At 38.2% G+C, this 22133-nt stretch overlaps 1 protein-coding gene across 3 annotated transcripts in view; it reads right to left on the bottom strand.

Annotated features, from left to right (window-relative positions):
- PIP5K1B (phosphatidylinositol-4-phosphate 5-kinase type 1 beta) overlaps positions 1 to 22133 on the bottom strand; it is a 339881-nt gene that overhangs the window by 22499 nt on the left and 295249 nt on the right. For 2 of the 3 annotated variants that reach the window (XM_043979091.1, XM_043979092.1), the window contains exon 14: positions 13229 to 13346. The exons of the other annotated variant lie outside the window; for it this stretch is intronic. In XM_043979091.1, coding sequence (XP_043835026.1) covers positions 13229 to 13346 — 118 coding nt within the window. The remainder of the gene's footprint in view (positions 1 to 13228; positions 13347 to 22133) is intronic. 3 annotated transcript variants of the gene reach the window in all.

Here is a 22133-nt window from a genome sequence, read left to right on the forward strand (position 1 = left end):
CCCCTTGCCTCATCACTTCTTACTTGGGCTATTACAACAGATTCCTAATCTGGTCTTCCAGCCTCCAGTCTCTCCCCCACTCCCCAGCCCCATCGATCTTCCATATGGATGCCCAAGTGATTTTCCTAAAGTGCCAATCTGACCATTGTCACATGTGATTGTCCCTCTGCCCCAGTTCAAACTCTAGTGGTTAGCTGTTGCCTCCAGGATCAAATTTAAACTCCTCCATTTGGCATTTAAGTTGTTGTTCAGTCGTGTCTGACTCTTCATGACCCCATTTGGGGTTTTCTTGGCAGAGATACTGGAATGGTTTATTATTTCCTTCATTTTACATATGAAGAAACTGAGGCAAGCAAGGTTGAGTGACTTGTCCAGGGTCTCATAGCTAGTGAGAGTCTGAGGCTAGATTTGAACTCAGGCAGGAAGAAGAGTATTAATGGTACTCTATCCATTGCACCACCTAGCTGCATTTATAGCCCTTCACAATCTGGTCCCAACCTACTTTTCCAAACTTATTACACATTGCCCTGCTTCCCACATACTAGGAGCACCTCAAACTGTTCTTCCTGCCATTCATTATACGTAGTACTGAATCTACTGTTGCTATACCTTTGCTCTAGCTTTCTCTCCACCTAGTAGAATCCCTAGTTTCTTTTAAGGCTCAGATCAAGCATCCCCTCTCCTGATCCTTTTAGCTGCTCATGCCTTCCCTTCAAAATTTGTTGTTGTTCAGTCTTTTCAGTCATGCCCAACTCTTTGTGAGCCCATTTGGGATTTTCTTGGCAAACATACTGGAGTGGTTTGCCATGTCCTTCTCCAGCTCATTTTACAGATGAGGAAACTGAGGCAAACAGGGTGAAGTGATTTGCCCAGGGTCACATAGCTAGTAAGTGTCTGAGGCTGGATTTGAACTCAGGAAGATGAGTCTTCCTGACTCCAGGTTGGGTACTCTATCTTCTGTGCCACCTAGCTGCCTGTATATACATATAATATATATACATAATGTATATTCCCTTAGATTGTAAGCTCCTTTAGGGCAGGGACTGTTTTCCTTCTGTGTTTGTATCCTCAGTTCCTGTACCATAGTAGTCACTTAAGAAAAGCTCATTGATATCCATAAAGGTGTTTATGTTGTTCCTCCTAAAGTTTTCTCTTCCTCTGGCTAAACAACTCCAGTTTTTGCAACAAATGCTCATAAAGCATGATCTTCAGTGCCCTTACTGTTCTGTTCATCCTTGTCTGGATGTTGAACCATTGTCTCCTGTATTCTACCTCTTTTAATGAAGCCTAAGGTTGTTTTTTAATTTTTATTCTTATTTTTGGCTGTTATGTCATGCATATCATATGGAGCTCACAATCCAATGAAACCCTTCCCCTGTCTAATTATTTTTTTCCACAAAAACTATTACCTAGCTATGCTTCTCCCATCCTGTAATTATCAAGCTAATTTTTGAACCCTAGGCTAGGACTTTCTATTTATCTACATTAAATTTCATCTTATTCTATTTGGCCCATCAATTTAATCAAGATTTTTTTTTTGTGCCTCCAGACTGTGTTATGCAACACAATCCCTCCATACTTTGTACCATTTGCAAATATGCTAAGAATGCAAAAACGTTAAATTGAACAGGGCTTACAACAGATTCCTGAGGTAATCCATTAAATACTTTTCTTTAAGGGGACATCAGGACTGTCATGAATAGACTTTGGGGCTAGGCATTTGAGCACTTCAAAATTCACCTATTACCCAGTCCACATTTCTGTCCCTCTCTGTTATTTTGTTTGAGTATCAGGTAAAATCCCACCTTCTGACAAAAGCCTTTCTTCATCCCCCTTAATGCTAATTTCTTCCCTTTACTGACAATCTCTAATTTTTCCTGTACACACACACACACACACACACACACACACATTTTGTGCAGTTGTTTGTATGCTGTCTCCTCCATTAGACTATGAGCTCCTTGAGAACAGGGAATCATCTTTTGCTTTTCTTTGTATATTGTGCACGTAGCACAGTGCCTCTCACATAGTAGGTATGTAAAAAAATGCTTGACTGACTTTTGAACAAGATATACCTTTGCTTTTAGAGCCTTAGTCTACTCATGAATCCCATTTTACTGTACCTCACTTACCTATAAGATTAGATTTATCTCCTTGATTCAGGATCTCTAGTTCAACCTACTCATGCTTTGTACATTTGTGTATGGAAGGCCAAGAGTTTTTATTGTGCACACCTGTCTTGGTTTTTTAAATCTCCTATGAATTTCTGGGTGTCTCTACTGTTTATTTATTTATTTGGTGGGGTAATGAGGGTTAAGTGACTTGCTCAGGGTCACACAGTTAGTAAGTGTCAAGTATCTGAGGCTGGATTTGAACTCAGGCCCTCCTGAATCCAGGACCAGTGCTTTATGCACTGTGCCACCTAGCTGCCCTGGGTGACTCTATTGTTATTGTTATTTTTCTTCCTACCTTCCTCTATATGGATTTACATTTGTTGATATTGTGAGAATCAGAGTGCCACCCTGAGGAAAAAGCATGTGATTAACATCCGAACAGTTACATCTCTTCATAAAAACGTCCATAAGTCATGCCAATCACTGCTACCAACCAATTAGCTTGGAACTGTGTGTGTGTAGGGATTGTGCCTGGGTGGGCAGAAGACCCCACAGAGGGCTTCTGCTTGAGAGAAGTGGGGAGAAGGGCCTTTCCATTGGAGGTGAGGAGAGGAGAGGAGAGGAGCGGCTTCAGGTGCAGGGAGCTAGGGTTTTTCCTTTCTTTCTCCATGTGTTCTCTTTACTAACTCCTAATATACTTTAATAAACACTTAATGCCCAAAGATTGGTGCTATACATTTCTAATTTAAGGTAACCACTCATTAGATTTTTAGACATTACAGTTAGAAATTTTAGGCTTCACAATTTGGCTGATCACAAAGAGGAAAGCTGAACCCCAATCTTCTGATCTTCTGGTTGTGTAAGAAATTTCCCCCTATTTCCAATGTGCTATCCCTTTAAGTTTTAAGTTAGCTCCTAAGTACCTTTTTTCTTTAAGTTTTAAGTTAGCCACTAAGTACCCTTTTTCTAATTTTAGCCTTCTATTTCCATGTGTCTCTCCCTTTACTTTTTCCAATGGATTGTAATCTCTTGAGTTTTAGCCTTGTGAGCTTTTTTTCCTGGTTATTCACCCAGGCTAGGATTGAAATCTTGTTGGTCCTTATGAATTTAAATGTTCTACTGCTATTTTTATTCTTACTTTTCTTTGTGTTATAGTGAGGAAATTTTTGAATTGCAAAAAGGGGACTGATGATACTATAGAAATTAAGGACACTAATTTTTGCTTACTGGAAAACAAATGGTTAGAGAACGGCTCTTTTGACTACTTAACACTGAAAAATTTGCAAATAATCCTACACTTTGATTGCCCCAAAGATTTAACTTATTGGAACCTCTGGAATATAGAAAGTAAGGAACTGATTGATCAGTCCTGGTGAGCAAACCTGACCCTGAATGTACATCTATTGGATCTCCAAATGTAGTTGGCATTTCAGGAAATGCCCAATCCATTGCAAAATTAACCCCCCGCATAGTGGATCTGGGCCCATTAATAGGAGAACATTCATTCCTACTTATGCCTGACTCTCCTGCAAACCTATTAGGTCGTGACCTCCTTTGTAAACTTAGAGCAACCATATCTTGTTCTCCAGATGGTGGCATTCCCCTTGAAGTGCCAGAGGATACTGTCTACTTACTGTCAATTTTGATCTCAGACACTCAGGAAACAGTGGGGGATACATTTGAAATCCCTTCTGAAATTCCTGAGTCCCTATGGGCTTCCTCCTCTACTGATGTAGGTCTCCTTAAATATTCTGTGCCTATTATCATTAAGACCAAAGATAGCCCAGCACCATCCATTCCACAATATACCTTATCAAGAGAAGCCATTGAGTGAATTTCTCCTATAATTGAGGCTTTGACAAACCAAGGCATAATTATTCCATGCCCTTATTCCCCATGTAATAGTCCTATTTTGCCAGTTCAAAAACCCAAGCCTGGGCCAGATGGCAAGCTCGTTTACCATTTTGTACAAGATCTGCAAGCAATTAATTCCTATGTTATACCCAGACATCCAATAGTACCTAACCCTGCTACTATCATTTCCTCAATCCCATGTGAAGTAACATACTTCACAGTGGTAGCTCTATGCTCTGCTTTCTCTTCAATACTAGTACATCAGGATTTCCAATACTTGTTTGCCTTTACCTGGAAGAATAGACAGTGGACTTGGACCAGACTCCCACAGGGGTTTGTTGATAGTTCCGTACTATTCTCTCAAATTTTGCAGCAGGATTTAGCCTCCAGTACATTTAAAGGTTCCACTTTAGTCCAATATGTAGATGACTTACTCCTGGCTACACCTAATGCTGAGATTTGCCAGGAAGACAGCTGATACCTGTTATTAGAGTTGCACAGATGAGGCCATAAGGTCTCTAAGTCTAAAGTACAATGGTGTCTACCTCAGGTGGAATATTTGGGTTTTGTTTTGGCTGCTGGCACGGGATCCATCTCTCCTAGGCATGTCCAGACTATTCAATAACTCTCTGTTCCCTCTACTAAGAAGCAGCTAAGGGCTATTCTGGGAGCAGCTGGATATTGCAGACAATGGATACCCTCTTTTGGTGAAATTACATCTCTAACCAAAAATTCTGTCCTAGAACCTTTACACTTGGATTCCCAGCATCTTTAAGCTATAACAGAATTAAAACGGGTCTTGTTATCAGCACCTGCACTAGGACTCCCAGACTACAGTAAGTCTTTTACTCTTTTTGTACATGAACAGAGGGGAGTGATTTCTGGGGTCCTGACTCAAAAATTAGGACCTGTGCAGTGCCCAATAGCTTATTATTCCACTCAACTTGATTCAGTAGCTGCTGGTACACCACCTTGCCTTAGGGCAGTGGTGGCTACTGCTCTTTTGGTAGAAAAAGCCTCTGATATGGTCTTAGGTAACTCTCTAATCTTGCAGTGCTCTCATAGGACACAGGCTTTTTCAGATCAAAGGCTCACTAGATATGAAGTAACACTGCTAGGAAATGAGAGAATCACTTCAAAGCATTGTACAGTCCTTAACCCAGCAACATTGCTCCCTGACCTGCCATTCTCAGGGGAGACTTTGCATGAATGCACCTCCCTAGTTGACATAGCTGAGAAACCTCATGATGATCTTTTTGACACAGCCTTAGAGAACCCTGATTTTATCTTCCATACTGACAGTCATCTTTTATGTGTGAGGGGACCCATTATACAGGTGCTACTGTAGTTTCTGATTATAATACTATCTGGGCAGCTTCTCTGCCTTGACATTTTAGTGCACAGGCTGCTGAACTTGAGGCTTTCACACAAGCCTGTTCTCTAGGCAGAGGAAAAAGTGCTACTATTTATACTTATTCTAAATATGTTAGTGTCTGCCATGCTGTAGGAATGCTTTGGATGCAAAGAAGATTTTTACCCTCTGCTGGCAAAGCTATTGCTAATGGAGAATTTATTAAAGATCTCCTATCTGCCTTAAAATTCCAATCTGCCTTAGCTATTGTTCATTGTCCTGCACATACTGCAAAAAGCGACCCTGTTTCAAAAGGGAATGAATGAATTTAGCTGCTGCTGCTAAACTTGCTGCTTTGGAAGCCCCTGAATATGCATTTAATCTTTCTTCTTCTGATGATGTTTCCATTTCTCTTACTTATGGTAAGTCTGAAGTAGAGAAGTGGAAAAAGAAATTCAAGGCTAAAGAAGTCAGTGGGGTCTGAGTGACTTCGGAGGGGAAGCTGGTTCTCCCCCGGAGCTTCTATCATCAGGTATGCCTATCTATTCACAGAAAAGGCCATTTTGGCACACAAGGAATTGTGGACTCAGTAAAAAGGGTTTGGATTGCCCCTGGAGTTATTAATGTGGCCTCTAGGGCTTGTGCCTCTTGTTCTGTCTGTCAGACTTATAATCAACATGCTTTCCGGGCTAAAGCTTATGGAGGGCATCCTTTAGCATATACACCTTTTGAGCATCTACAAATTGATTATATCACAATACCTAAGGCAGGATGTTATAAGTTTTGTCTTGTTATAGTTGATCAACTCACTCGGTGGGTAGAAGCTTTTCCATGTTCCCAAGCCATAGTTGCCTTTGTTGCCAAAACCTTCCTTAAGGAAATAGTCCCTTGCTTTGGCCCACCAGTCCACATAGATTCTGACAAAGGCACACATTTTACTGATTCTGTTTTATCCCAAATTTACTCTTTCCTGGGAGTAACTCCAAAGTTCCATACACCCTACCACCCACAAAGCTCAGGCCAGGTAGAATGTATGAATAATGAGCTTAAGAGCATGATTGGCAAATTGTGCACTGAAAGTCATTTGAAGTGGCCTAATATTCTACCCTTGGCACTGTTCTATTTGTGCAGCAGGCCAAGAGGAGAACTACATATATCACCTTATGAGTTGCTTTTTGGTCATCCTCCTATCCAAGCAAAACCTTTTCCCTCAGTATATACATCACTGGTCGGGGGAGCTACCTCTATTGCTTCCTATATACCAGAATTACATGCCAGACTATGTGAACTCCACGAGGCAGGAGCAGCAGTACAGGCTAGCCCCTTGGACTTCTCCTTACATGATTTGAGACGAGGAGACAGTGTATATATCTGTAAGGAATTGGTTGTGATTTGGGGTTTCTCTGACCCCATCTTTGGTTGGGATTGGAGACCCTGGCATGCATGCACCTGTGAGCGCTGACCTTGCACCGGACAACTGTGTGCCTGCATGGGCCTGGCCAAATTTATAATGAGGGAAGCCCCGCCATGATGAGAAGCCTGGTGAGGACAAGTCAGGTGGTCTTCGGTGTCCAGAACTCATCTCTGTAGAGACGCTTGTTAGTTCTGTCAATCAGGGCTTCCAGCCAATTAGCTTGGGGCTGTGTGTGTGGTTGGCCATGTTTCCTATGGGAAAGGGGGCTTCTTGGAGAGAGAAGGAAGGAGACTTCACCGAGGGGGAGAGGGACGCTGCACAGCTGGCTCTTTTTGAAACTACTCTTTTAGGGTGGTGGTGAGTTTGCTGGCTGTATTTATTTCCTTCCCCTATTCCCTTTTTCATTGTCCCTAGTTCTATTAACTTTACTTGTGTTTTAAATTTGTTCTCATTAATAAACCCTGCTTTGTTTTTTTGAAAAGAGGCTGTTACTCTCCTTTCTTACCCCAATATTACAGTGAGCTGCCCAATTAACTCTCTCCATACAGAATTTTGGCCCTTACAGATCAAAAATTTTCAGTGAACTAGTGGGACCCAGCCAGCATGGGACAGTCCTTTTGAAGTGTTGCTAACAACTCCCGACTGCCATCAAAATCGAAGAGGACTCATGGATACATTGCTCCCATGTAAAACCAGTACCAGCACATGTAGACCATTGAATTTCATTGTCTCTTATTCTTTCATGTGTATTTTGTTCTATTCATCTATCTCTTCAATTTAGAACCAATGCAAGATGGTTTTGATTTCATAATACAATATTAATTCTGGGAGTATTGTGCTCCCATATTCTAAATTGTTTTTTTTTTTCAACTGATTATTTGATCAAATTCTATAAAGCATTTCCCAGGCAAATTGGTTGCCATGGCAAGTGTAAATTAATTCTAGAAGTATTATTTTTGATAAGCATATAAAAAGAGGGAACATTTGCAAATGTTTTTTCATATTCATGTAATCAAATTTATTATCATCATAAATAGGGACATATTGTGTAATATAATAATATGCTATTTGGGGATTTTAGATATCAAATAAATAATGTTCTAGACTTAAAAAATTTTAATTAAAAAAAGTCAGTTCAAATGTTACATAAGGGTTTCTTTTTTATGCTATTGAAACTACATTTTGGACTCAATAGTATAGGCTTATTTTTGTAGAGATTCTTTTTTTTTTTTTTTGAATAAAAGTATTTTATTATTTTCCAGTTACATGTAGAGATAGTTTTCAACATTTTTTTTTTTGGTGAGGTAAATGGGGTTAAGTGATTTGCCCAGGGTCACACAGTTAGGAAGGGTTAAGTGGCTAAGGCCGGATTTGAACTCAGGTCCTCCTGAATCCAGGGCCGGTGCTCTATCCACTACGCCATCTAGCTGCCCCTCAACATTTGTTTTTATAAGATTTCCAATTTCAAATTTTTATCCCTCCCTTCCCCTCTCCCCTAGATAGCAGTTAATCTGATATAGGTGTTTATATATATATATGTATGTATATATTGTATATATAATAACATCAAACATATTTCTGCATTAGTCATGTTATAAAAGAAGGAGATTCTTATTCTTTTAAGATTGTGTTTTAACTTTTATTAAAATATATTCTGATTTTTCACAAAAGTAATTGTATACTTAGTAAAAAAAGGTTATTACTTGGAATTATTGCATAATTGTATATTATATTCTGAATCTAGGCACATTCACATTTTTTGCGATCATTATTATCCAAAAGTTTTAAATCCATATGAGACTTGGATTATGGGAACTTATCACGTAAGACATTAATTGCCTTCATTTTGAGTTACCAGATGCCAGTTGGCCAAGATGCCAGCCAATCATAAGAGGAATGCATACAAGAGCAGACACTGAACTGTCACAAAAGGGGAGACACACATGAAGTCTAGGTATTGCACTGCCTTGGGAAAGGCCAAGAAAACAGCTATTGATTGGCAAGAGGCGAGGTTGGATTTTCTTGGTTTAATTTTTCCCCACATGGCACTGGGTGGCCGGACTATGCATCTCATTTGATACCTGACTTTAATTTCCTCCTCCTATAAACCTGATGCCATGGATGTCTTAATCCCATGGATCTGATTAAGCCTAACTCAGTTTCCCCTCAGCATACTGCATCAGCTGTCTATAGAGCCATGAAGTTTGTCAATGCTCATTTCTCTTATTTCTCTGTTCTTTTATGGTAACCTCCATAATTATCTCAGGTGTCATGATAAATACAATGTTGGATTTGGCCTTGACATCTGCTACCAATTATATTAGATTCTTTAATTTATCATAATGGCATGAGGAGAATTAGGAAGATGATGCAAAAAGTGATGAAACAAAGATAAAAATTATTTTCTAAATTAATATCACAATTATCTTCTCAATTTATTCTCCACAGGAGGGGAGTGTAGTAATATTAAGTTTTAGAGAATGTTTCAATTTTTGTTTTTATTATATGTTTCATGTGTAACAACTAAGATTCTGAATTTCCTTAGACATGTTTTTGAGAACTCTCATTATTTGATCTGATTATTGGCAAAGCTATTTAAAGTTGTGTTAAGCTCAATTTTGTAGGAAAATTTCCCAGCTGATTACCAGTATCTGAAACACCTGAAAGGCATTCCACAAATACACCTAGAGGACATCCCAAGAATCATCTGAGAAAAGACTTCCAAAGACTTAAATGGACATTTTCCTGTTTTCCTTTTCCACATTGTATATACACTGTTTATAATGTCCACCTGCTAAAAGGGGAGTTCCCCCTTTAGCCTTTGTTAATGCATCGCTCAATTTCTTTTTCTCTCTTTTCATTCCCTTTACTTTGTTAGTCATAAGCATGTGTAATGTTATTGCTTCATGTAAGGAAACAATGTTTCTTCACATGAAGCACAGGGGGGAATGTGAGAATCAGAGCACTGCCCTGAGGAAAAAGAATGTGATTAGCATCCGAACAGTTACATCTCTTCATAAAAACGCCCATAAGTCATGTCAATCACTGCTACCAGCTAATTAGCTTGGAACTGTGTGTGTAGGGACCGTGCCTGGGCAGGCCCACAGAGGGCTTCTGCTCGAGAGAAGGGGGCAAAAGGTCCTTTCCATTGGAGGTGAGGAGAGGAGCGGCTTCAGGTACAGGGAACTAGGGTTTTTTCTTTCTTTTTCCACGTGTTCTCTTTACTAAACCCTAATATACTTTAATAAATATTTAATGCCCGAAGATTGGTACCATATGTTTCTAATTTAAGGTGACCACTCATTAGATTTTTAGACATCATAGTTAGAAATTTTAGGCTTTACAATATCTAATAATAAAGCCAGATATTTTCATAATGTTTTAAAATTTTCAAAGTGTTTTATATAAATGATCTTATTTAAATCCCACGATAACTCTATGAGGTAGGTACTACAGGTGTTATTATTCCCAGTGGACAGATGAGTAAACTGAGGGTTAGGCAACTTGCCAATAGTCACAAGTTAGTGCAGTGCCTGTTTCTGGATTTGAAAACCAGTATCCCAGATTCCGAGACTAACATGCTATTAAAGACTTCTGGAATTGGATCATCATTACCTTTAGCTAGAAGGTTTTATTACATTAAACTAGTTGTTATTTATATAAAGATGCAAATTCAAGAACAATATTTTAAAATGATTTTTGCTGTTGTCCAATAAATGATTTTCTAGCCAAATAAGAAACCAGTAAAATTAGGATATGTACCCGTCCCCTTCAAAAATTATTTTCATAGGATCATAGGATCTCATCTGGTGTCACCCCCTCATCAGACAGACAAGAAAACTGAGACTTTGAGAGGTTGAGAACTTGAGGGTGTAAATGAAAGAGGTAGGATTTGAACCCAGGTTTTCTGACTCCAAAGCCATTCATCTTTCCAGTGTACTACTTTTACTCACTACAATTTATAGAACTATATATTCTTCTATTAAAGAACACCTACACAGCAGGAACATCTAGCAAAGTATCTTGGGTGAATGTTGGCTGAACTATCTTAGAGGGAAAGCTTTAAGAATGGCCAGAAAAAAAAGGAAGGTAAAATTAGGTGGCACAGTGCAGCAGCCCCAGAGTCAGGAGGACCTGAGTTCAAATCTGGCCTCAGACACTTACTAGCTGCTTGACCCTGGACTGCTTAGCCCTAACTGCATTTTTTTTTTTTTTGGCAGAGCAATGAGGGTTAAGTGACTTGTGAAGGGTCACACAGCTAGTAAGTGTCAAGTGTCTGAGGCCGGATTTGAACTCAGGTCCTCCTGAATTCAGGGCCAGTGCCTTATCCACTGCACCACCTAGCTGCCCCTAACTGCTTAAAAAAAAAGCATATTATAACATCTGACTACAAGGCTTCCCTTTGCTGCTTGGTAGGCATTTTAGTTTATAGAGGAGCATGGCATAGTCTACTGCTAGATTAGTGATAAGAGGACATGGGTTTGAATCCTACCTTAGACATTTACTTGCAATGTGACCCTGGGCAAGTCACTTAACATCTCATTTGTAAAATGTAGCTAGTAATAGCTGTAGCACTTACCTCACAGGGTTATTGTGAGAGAGCAAATGAAAGAATGTAAATAAAGCAGTTCTCAAACTTTAAAGCATAATATGATATGTTATTATAGTGGTATGATAATCTTTTCATATGAATGGTCATTTGAAATCAACTCTGGTCCTGAATCTACCTAAGTCAGAGCAGTGATTTGCATATTCTGGAGGCCTTTCCTAAAATCTCTAAAATTTCACTTCACACATACTTTAACTTTGGTCCTGTTGCTTTGTTAGTCTTTTCAATGAGACAACATCTAACACATACATACCCATGATACCCTGGGAGTGTTTGCTAAGGAACGAGCAATGCTCCAGTCAGTCACAGTGTTACTTGAAAAAAAATGGAAGATAATCAATCAACACTTCATTTGTTTCATGGAACTGTGTGTAGGTATAAAGAAGGAAGGAGCTCTATGTGAAGGAGAAATATACACATACACACACACACATACATATATACACAGAGTTCATTTTAATCATTTGCAGTAGTTAATGTTCTATAAAAATTGCTGCAAACATGGAATTAATGAATACTGAACCATTGCTCCTAGGGGAAGTATAGGGTTAGGTACCTTGGGGGCCTCTGGTCACAACATTTAATTTACCATTTTCTAGAATGGCCTTATGAGTAGATTGATGAATTTCCCCTTCATTTTCCTGGATGGATTGTATTGTTAATTCAATAACATTAAACTTATGCCTGAATGAAGCTTATCTAACACACGTATTTTCTCTGTAAGGTATGTTACGGTCTATTTGTGTTTAGGAACACTAAAGTACTACAGCACTAAGCTATGGGGACATTTTAAATAATGAAATCATCAAGAAAAAGCACAAAAATTCAAAAAACATAGGACTAAATAGACCTTGAAAAGGACACTTGTTTTCAATATGAAAGCTAAAACAAGAAGGCAGGAGACTGCCTTGTTTGACGGGAACATATACATTAGGGGACTAATTTTCTACCACTTTGCACATTTCTGGGCAGACTGAGAAAATGTGTCAGGAGTATTTTATTGAGTAGGTGAATTCACAAATTTGTAATCTACAAATAATGAAGATCTACTGTATCTGTGTTGATATATCTTCCTTCCTTCCTCTCTTTCTTTCTTGCTCTCTCTCTTCCCCTTTCCTTCCTTCTTTCCTTCCTTCCTCCCTTCCTTTCTACCTTTCTCTCCCTTTCTCCTTCCTTCCTTTTCTCTCTCTTTCTTCATTCCTTCCTTTCTTTTTCCCTCTCTCTCTGGCAGGGGAAAACAGTTTCTTCTTTTCTGGCTTATCAATTAGAATAGTTTTATGGGCACCACTTAGAACTAACTTAGTGAACCCTGAGGCTACAGAGGGCAAAATTAAATGCCATATGGGTAGAATGGATTCCAAGGAAGGACCTTATTCACTCTTTTTGTCTGTGTTTGGGGGGCAATGAGGGTTAAGTGACTTGCCCAGGGTCACACAGCTAGTAAGTGTCAAGTGTCTGAGGCCAAATTTGAACTCAGATCCTCCTGAATCCAGGGCCGGTGGCTCTATTCACTGAGCCACCTAGCTGCCCCTGACCTTATTTATTCACTCTTAAGAAAAATATGCTTATCCCAGAAGTCTACTACAACTTATAATTAGGTGATCTTACTAATGTCCTTCAGCAAAAAAAGTCTCATCTGTATTTTCTGACTGTCCATTTTGTGCTCTGAGTGAACTGACTTTGAAGATGAAAGTTGGACTCAAAATGGCTTCACTTGTTTAAGGCCAGCCTTGGTATGTCATTGTGTTCATTCAATATTACAACAACAAACAAATCAAGGATGTCTAATTTTATGAAATGTGCCCTTGTATAAAATGGGATCTGGACCCATTAAGTGATAAGATTGGAGTAAAAAAAGAAAAACACAAAAGACAAATAAAACTTACTAAATAGACGTCCAATACAGAGGCATTATCATCCTGTGTTTCCAGTGTGCTCTGCTCAGAAGTCAAATAGATGGCACTATCTTCTAATGTGAAAGTAGAACTTGAAGGTAATCCTTTACTGAAAATACATGAGGAGAAAACACAGTGAACATAACTAACCCCAAACAGGGGGAAAAGAAGAATACCACAAAGTAAGCTGAAATAAGATTACTTCTATAAAAGGGAGAAACTCTGCACCCTATTAAGTCCAGAATCAAGTATAAAATCTTCTGTTTGGCTTTTAAAGCCCATTATTACCTGGCCCTTGCTACATTTCTGGTATTCTTACAGATTACTACCTCCACATAATCCATTATTTAGCGACTGGTCCCCTTGCTGTTCCTTGCATATGACACTTTATCTCCTAACTTCATTTTCACTGTCTGTCCCCCATGTCTCCAATTCTCTCCCTCTTCTTCTTTCCTTCCAGGCTTCTCTGTCTTCTTTCAAGCTTAAATATCACCTGCAAAAAGCCTTTCCCCATTCCCCTTAATTTAATGCTGATGTATTCCTTCTGAGATTAAATCCAATTTATTTTATTGTTCGTTATTTGTTCACATGTTGTGAAGTTCTTGAAAGCAGAGACTTGTCCCCCCTCCACTTTCTTTGTATTCTTATTGTAAAGAAGAGTGCTTGCTTATTGACTTGACCACCCATACCACCTCCCCATACCTCTATGCATACTGCACTCAGAATAGTTATACTGAATGTCCACTGTGTGAAATGGACAGACCCCAAAAGACCATACTTTGCTTCTTCAAAGAGCTTCCATGTAGAAGATTTATTTTTATAATACTATCTTTTTCATACCAGGTCTCACTTTTGGCTCCTGATCATATAATTTCACATATTTTTCTTTGAAATTTCAACAGGAAAAGATTCATGGATAGTTGGGAATGAGTACTTTGGGATTAATGTGCCCGTATCTTTTGGGCTGTGATATAGAAAAAAAAAATCCCTAAGGACAAAGGAATCATCTTTCAAGTCAACAAACATTCCTTTAGGCTCCCCACTGCCTAATAAGTATTTGTTGAATTGAATCTTTGACTTCTTTTTTTACTCCAAATCTGTTGCCAAGTAGTAGCAGTTCTTTTAGAATCTTTCTTAGATTCACCCTTTCCTTTCTCATTGGTGTCAGCTAGGTCAACTTGATTATTTTATGTAGGATGTACTCTCTCCACTCTTTATCTTTCAGATAGATACTGGAAATGAATACCAAATTAGGCTTCCTAAGATGCTTCCCCACCCAAAAACCTTTGAATTCTTTAGCAACTAAAGAATTGGCTCAGTATAAACACTACCACCACAATCATGTAATATTCTTCTCTTTATTAGCTTAGCATTCAAGGTCCTTTGGTCCCAAATTGTATTTTCAGCTTTCTCATTTACTAGTGCCCTATGCAAAGCTCTGTATTCCAATCAGGATCATCTACTTCCTGTTCCTCAAAGCTGCCTTACATTTTCCTGTCTTTGTACTTTTACTCATATCTGTCCAAGATTATACTATGGTTGACCACTCACTTGTAGGTACTTAGCCTATTTGTCTTGTTCCCATATTTAATCTTAATATTCTATGTTCTAGGGAGATCTAGAATATTTGGATATTTTCTTTCCAATTAGTAAAATTGCAACCTCTTTCTCATTACTTAATCAGCTCAAACCTCCACCCAATTCCGTTAATTATTATTTGTTTAATAAATTTGTTTAAATTATTGGTTTAATAAAAAGGAGAAACCTTCCCTAGTGGTAATTACATTATATTTCTCTGCATAGTAATCCACTTAATAACATGTTTAAATATTGAAATGATTAAACATGAAATTTATTAACAAATTAGTTTAGTAATAACCAGTAATTAGTTTAGTAATAACCAAGACATAAATAATTATTTATAATATTTTGGTGATGAAAAATGTAACAGCCAGAGTTAAAACTCTCACCATAAAGGCAAGTGATTTTCTCTTCACTTGTGAAGACATAGTCCCACACTATTCAGTTTCTTTCAAGATATCAAATAGTCTCTTTTCAAAAATCTTATTTATATAATAAAATTGTTAAGCACTCCATAAGAAAAGAGTTTGCCATTTCCTGTCTTTCTTTCTCTCTTTCTTTTTCCTTTTCTTTCTTTCTTCTCCAGCTTTTCTCTATTCATGACAGAAAAACAGTCTCTTTACCAGACACACTTTTCATAGACTTCTCTTTATGTTTTTTCCCCATAACAGATTTCTATAATATAATAGTTAAGACAGTTTTAACACAAACTTTTTCCTGATCTTCTGCCTTCTCCATAAACTCTCACAGCTCATAAGTTAAAAATACATATTCTTGTCTTGACTTCATAGGGAAAAAACACCTCATGCTAAGGCATTTTTTTTACCTGTAACTTCTAAATGTCCGCTCAAACTGCCTTTTCCACAATACTCCATTTTTTTTTTTTTGCAGGGCAATGAGGGTTAAGTGACTTGCCCAGGGTCACACAGCTAGTAAGTGTCAAGTGTCTGAGGTTGGATTTAAACTCAGGTCCTCCTGAATCCAGGGCCATTGTGCTACCTAGCTGCCCCTATTTGGTTCTTAAAGATAGAATGTAGTATTACATATATTTTCCCCCTAACACCCCTCCCCCCGCCCCCATCCCTTGCTTAAGGGCAGCTAGGTGGTCCAGTAGAGAAAACACTACTAGCTGTGTGATCCTGGGCAAATCACTTAACCCTGTTTTCCTCAGTTCCCTCTTCTGTAAAATTAGCTAGTGGAGGAAATGGCAAATCACTCTAGTATCTTTACCAAGAAAACCCCAAAGGAGGTCTAGAAGAGTTGGACACAACTGAACAATGACAATAACAATAACGAAAATCCCTTGTTTATCTAAAATCTACTTTCTTTTAAAGGCCTACCTTAATTTATACTTTCTCTGGGAAACTCTTTGAAATCCAATAGTAGGCATATATATGTCTTTTCTTCCCAAAATATAGCACATGCTTTTTTAGAGCTGACTGGGGCCTCAGAGGTCATCTAGTCCAACTCCCTCATTTTAAAGATTAAGAAACTGAGGCTCATGGAAGTTAAGTGACTTCCCCAAGTTTACACAGGTATTAAGAGTTTTTTGTTTTGTTTTGTTTTTGGTGAGGCAATTGGGGTTAAGTGACTTGCCCAGGGTCACACAGCTAGTAGGTATCAAGTGACTGAGGCTGAATTTGAACTCAGGTCCTCCTGATTCCAGGGCCAGTGCTCTATCCACTGTGCCACCTAGCTGCCCAGTAGTAAGAGTTAAAGGCAGCATTTGAACCCAAGTTCTCTGATTTCAGAGCTAGCATTCTTTTCACTGTGCCACATTGCCTCTTAATGAGGGAAAAAATTTTGTCTTATACTTCTGTGTATCTTCAGCTTGTCGTGCATACTCTAGGTATTCAGTATTTCTTATATATATATATATATTAGAAAGAAGGCTAGATTTAAAGTAAGAAGACCCAAGTTTGTCTCTGTCATTTATTAGCTATGCCATAATGGGGTTGGATTTGATTATCTCAAATTTCCTTTTGCCTCTAAATCTTTTCATTCATCCCTTACATTAAATGTTTGCTGAATGATTGCAAATTTTGGGGAATACTGAGGCTTTTGATTATAAAAATTAATCCAAACAAAATAATTTAGTAGTAGTTGGGAATAAGGAAAGGTATATATTTCCTTTAGTTCAATTCATTTTTTACCGTAAACATTAATTAGGAAAATGGAAAACAAACTTTTGCTTTTCAGTGACATAAGACAACCTACATATTGTGGCAGACATGCCCTCCTTTATCTGCTTCCCAGGCCGTAACTAGGGTAAGCTTTGTCCAAGGTAGAAAATGGAGAATGCATCGACAATACTGTACCAGGGCATACTTTCTTCTCTGTGAGCCTTGCCCTTGCCCTCATGACAGTCAAGTTTCAGGGCATGCTTCCTCCTCTTTTAGTTGCACATGGTATATACCACTTTGGATTTCTTCCCCCTAGTTACTATATCCCAAATAAGCCCACCATCAATTGCTTCTGATGAAAAACTAGTTCTATCAATCTTCCTGAGTTGTTTTTAAGAGAGGTAAAAGCATCAGTTGGTTAAGTTGACAACTTCTTGTTATGACTTCTCACAAGTATTTTCTTTCCTGGATTTAAGTTATTCATGAGTTTGCAATGGACATTACTTTGAAAACCATCAGAAATAAGATAATGCAGAAAGTAAAAACTTTTGCCTTTAAAATACTGAGATGCCTCTCGGTCATTTTTTGTATGTCAGTAATGTATTCAGACTTCTCCCATTTCTTCTTTATGTGATGTTCTCTCTTATTAGAATATAAGCTTCCTGACAGCAGGAACTGTCTTGCTTTTCTGAATTTGTATCTCTAGCACTTAGTGCCTAGCACATAGTTAAGTACTTAATAAATATTTTATCATCCATGATACATTCCACCTGTCTCATAGACTCAACATGTCCTAAACAGAAGCTGTTATCTTTCCTCCTAATCCCTCCTCCTTCCAAACTTTTCTATTTCTGTACAGAACACCACCCTATATCCAGTTACCTTGGTTTACAATCTTGGAATCATCTTTGACTCTTTCCTTCACTCTTCCAAACCAATTACTGACAAAGTCTTGTCAATTCTGCTCTGACAGTATTTCTCACATCTGTTCCTTTCTCCTTACATAGCTATTGCTCTAGTTCTGCCTCTTTTTACTTCTTGAATAGGACTATTTTAACAGCCTCCTTTCTGGTGTCTCTCCTCTTTAATCCTTTCTCTGCATAACTGCACAAATAATTTTCCTGATTTCCTGATCTGACCATACCATTCCTTTGCTCAAAAATCATCACAATGGCTCTCGGTGTCTTCTAAGATAAATTACAACTCCATAGCCTAGTATTTAAACCCTTCCATAATCTGGCTCCCAACTACTTTTCTGGGTTTATGTCAAATTATTTCCTTCACTTTCGGCTAAATTAAAGATAATCCCTAAATTTATCATCCTATCTCCTACCCTCTTTGTCTTTGCATAGGTGGTCTCCTTAATATGGCATGCACTTCCACCTCCCCATAACCTCTTAAAATCTTTATCTTACCTTCCTTCAAGGCTCAGGTCTATGCCACCCTTACACGAAATGAAGCCTTTCTGGTTCTTCCTAGTAATTCTAGCACGTGTTCCCTCTCCCTCCCTCCCCCCCTCCTTTTATTGACTTTATCTCTGTAAATGTAATATCCTCTATTAGAGAATGTAATCTCCTTGAAGGTAAGGAATTTCTGTTGTCCTTGTATCTCTCCATCACTTATTGAAGTGCTTTTCATCACAGTAGGTGTTTAATAATAATGATATCTAACATTTACATATTGTTTTAAAATTTATAAAGTGCTTCTCTTTATATTTGTTATCTGATTTGACCCCCACAAAACTGTGAGGTGGGTACTAATATTATCCTCATTTTACAAACGAGGATACTGAGAGAGATGATATGACTTGTCCAGGGTTACACAGCTAGTAGGGGCAGCTAGATGGTATGGTGGATAGAACACTGTGCCTGGAGTCTGAAGATGTGAGTTCAAATCTGACCTCACTTACTAGCTGTGTAACCCTGGGCAAGTCACTTAACCTCTATTTGCCTCGAAAACCCCATGGACTTTGTCTATGGGGTCACGTAGAGTTGGACACGACTGAACCATAACAATAATACAGCTGGTAAGCAAGAATCAAACTACCACCTTCCTGACTCCAATATTTGTTGAATCTAGAAAGATTTTTTCACTTTGGAGGTGTATGAAGCTAAATTTATGAAACCCTGTTCTAATGCGTATAGATGGACACACATATATTCATTTTCACTACAATGTTCTTATCAAATAGAATTATTCAAGTAAAAAAAGATGAAGTACATGAATACATAATTGAATCTGACTAGGAGTACATAACAAACTCACTGGAAATTCTTCCTCTTATAGCTGTCCCCAGAGATAAGAGAAGCAAACTGTTCTCTAACGGGTTTCCATTTGTGTGTCTAGGCTACCAATCGATTGAGAGTCCTCTTTCTCATCAGCTCTGGCATTTGGGAATATTCTGGCTGCTGCCCTGGTGGGTTGTTTTTTTTTTAAAGTGTTCAGCTGATCTCCTGGGCACTGTGCCTGTTTGGATTTAATATCTGTTTACTTTTACCTAGTAATTCCAAGATTTTCCTTTGGGGTAGTCATTTATAAGCCACCAAGCCTCTCAAAGGAAGATCTTACCCTGAAAAGCCAGTAAATTCATTGACAAGATGTACTATTTACTTATACATTTCAAATGGAAGGATTAGTTTTCAGAAGTAACACAATTTAATATTCTTAATACTGGATGTTTCTAATCTTTTCTTTTGAAAATATTTTATTGATGATTTTTAAAAAATTACTATCACCTTCCAGTGATTCCCTTTACATCTCAAGTATCCTTCATTGTACTAAGTGCAGATAAGCAAAATAAATCAACACAACAATTCGTGTCTTTGATTTGGCTGTGTCTGAAAGTGCATATCCCATTTCTGCATCTATAATCTAACAATGCTTCTATTCTGAGAGGAGGGAAATGTGCTTCACTCTGATTCCTTTGAAGTTGACTATTTGGAGTTCTGAAATCACTTGATTGTTATTTTCCTTTATGGTGGACATCATATAAATGGTTCTCCTGCTTCTGTTCACTTTATTCTCCATTAACACATACAAATCTTCCCAAGTTTCTCTGAATTTTCCACATTCTTTATAGTGTAACAATTTCCCACTAGATTCATGTCCCCCTCATTTATCCAGCCACTTTTCTTCTAGTTTTTTGCTACTATGAAGAGTGTTACTATAAATATTTTTTGTATGTATGGGAGTTTTCTCTTTATCTTTGAGCTCCTTGGCTTAAAATCAAAGGGTATTTATAGTTTGGTGATTTAAAAAATAGCATAATTCCAAATTTTTTTTTCCAGAATCATTCAACCAATTCACAGCCCCACCAATAGTACATCAGAGTGTCTGTCTTCCCAAAGTCCCTCAAACATTTACATTTCCATCCTTTGTCAATCTTATGGGTATGAAATGAAACCTCAGAGATATATTTAATGTGCATTTCTATTTATTATTAGTGGTTTGAACATTTTCTTATGATGGTCAATAGCTTGCGTATTTTTTGAAAGCTGCCTGTCTGTATCCTCTGAGCATTCATCTATTAGGGAAAGTTTCTTAATCTTTAAAAAACATTTTTATTGATGCTCTTTGTTTTTTTCTTCTATTATCTCTCTCCCTACCCTTTCCAAAAAGCTGTTACCTAGAACAAATATTTCAAAAGAAAAAAAGTAAGAAGAGAAAAAAGTATGCAAAAGTGATCAATGTGTTGAAAAAACCTAAAAATATATGTAATGATCTATAGCCACAGACCTCCCATCTCTACAAAGGAATGGAGAGCAACTTTGTTGTTGTTTTCTTGGCTCTACTTATTTTACTCTGCACATGTTCATATAAAGAATGGCTTTTATTCTTATATCTTTCATCATATGCTTTTTTTTGGGGTTTTGTTTTTTGTTTTTTGCAGGGCAGTGAGGGTTAAGTGACTTGCCCAGGGTCACACAGCTAGTAAGTGTCAAGTGTCTGAGGCCGGATTTGAACTCAGGTACTCCTGAATCCAGGGCCGGTGCTTTACCACTGCGCCATCTAGCTGCCCCTATTCTTATATCTTTCAAACCAATCTCTTATGTATCTTGGATATCAGACTTTTAACAGAGATAGTGGGTGCTTCCATTCTGCTGAATCCAGTTTCCCCATGCCCATTAGCCTCATGCTTCAGAACTATCTAGATTTTCTGAAGCAAAGGCAAATATCTGTATCTCACTGCACAGTTTATGATTCTATTTCTGCTGTTTCACAGGCTCACAGATCACAGGCACAGAGATTCAGACCTGAAATGGATCTTAGAGATCAAGTCATCCAACATCCCCCCATTTTACAGATGGTAAGACCCAGAGAATTGAAGTGATGTGTCCTAGGATATTCAGGTATTAAAGCAAGGTTAGGATTCCAACCCAGGTCCTTGTAATCCCATCCAGCATGTTTTTTCATCATTGCATACTGCCTCCCCTCCCAGTGAGCAGAGAAATGACCAAAATTCTATCTACCCCCCAATCTGCAGAAGTCAGAAAAACCTCTAGTTACATGAACTCCACCTTTCCTTGCTCCTTTTGGAGGGCAGAATACTATGATAAACACTGTGCTGGCTATCAAGTTTTTTGTTTTTAAAATCTATCTGAGTCAAAGCTCTCCCAGAGGCAGACGCTAATGGCCCTCTGATGTCACATCGGCTTTTCTGTCATTTACAAAAATGCTTATTTCTGTTACCAGCAGCATTAGTCTAGCCTCATCAGCCAACATTAGCCTTGCAGGAATGCTGAGAGGAGTCATCAATAATCTTCCCAGGCTGGAACACTCTGATTTCCCCTTGCAAAGCTAATGAGTGCTTTATGGCCTGTCTCTTGCCGCATATGTTCAGGGAACATGCGGTACTAACCTCAGTTCTTTCCCTCCCAATCATCCAGTCCTCTCCCTCTCTTTTAGCATGGTCTTTTCTTTCCTTAAGTAAAACAGGAGACATGTCCTGTTTCTTTGATCACCAGATGGTTACTTGCCTGTCCCTGTTTGGACTTATGATTAGATCTGCTTACACAGGCAGATTCATTAGAACATCACTTGATACTATATGAGGATATTGAAGATTTCTTTACTTCTAGAAAAAAAAAATACCAAAACCAAACCCCATGAATGTAGTCTAGTTTCATTTTATATACCTGTAGATACTGGTTTCTTAGGTCATCAGATCATAGCTTTAGGGCTGGGAGGAACTC

This window comes from Dromiciops gliroides, chromosome 1 (genome assembly GCF_019393635.1).
Source record: "Dromiciops gliroides isolate mDroGli1 chromosome 1, mDroGli1.pri, whole genome shotgun sequence".
Taxonomy (NCBI): Eukaryota; Metazoa; Chordata; class Mammalia; order Microbiotheria; family Microbiotheriidae; genus Dromiciops; species Dromiciops gliroides.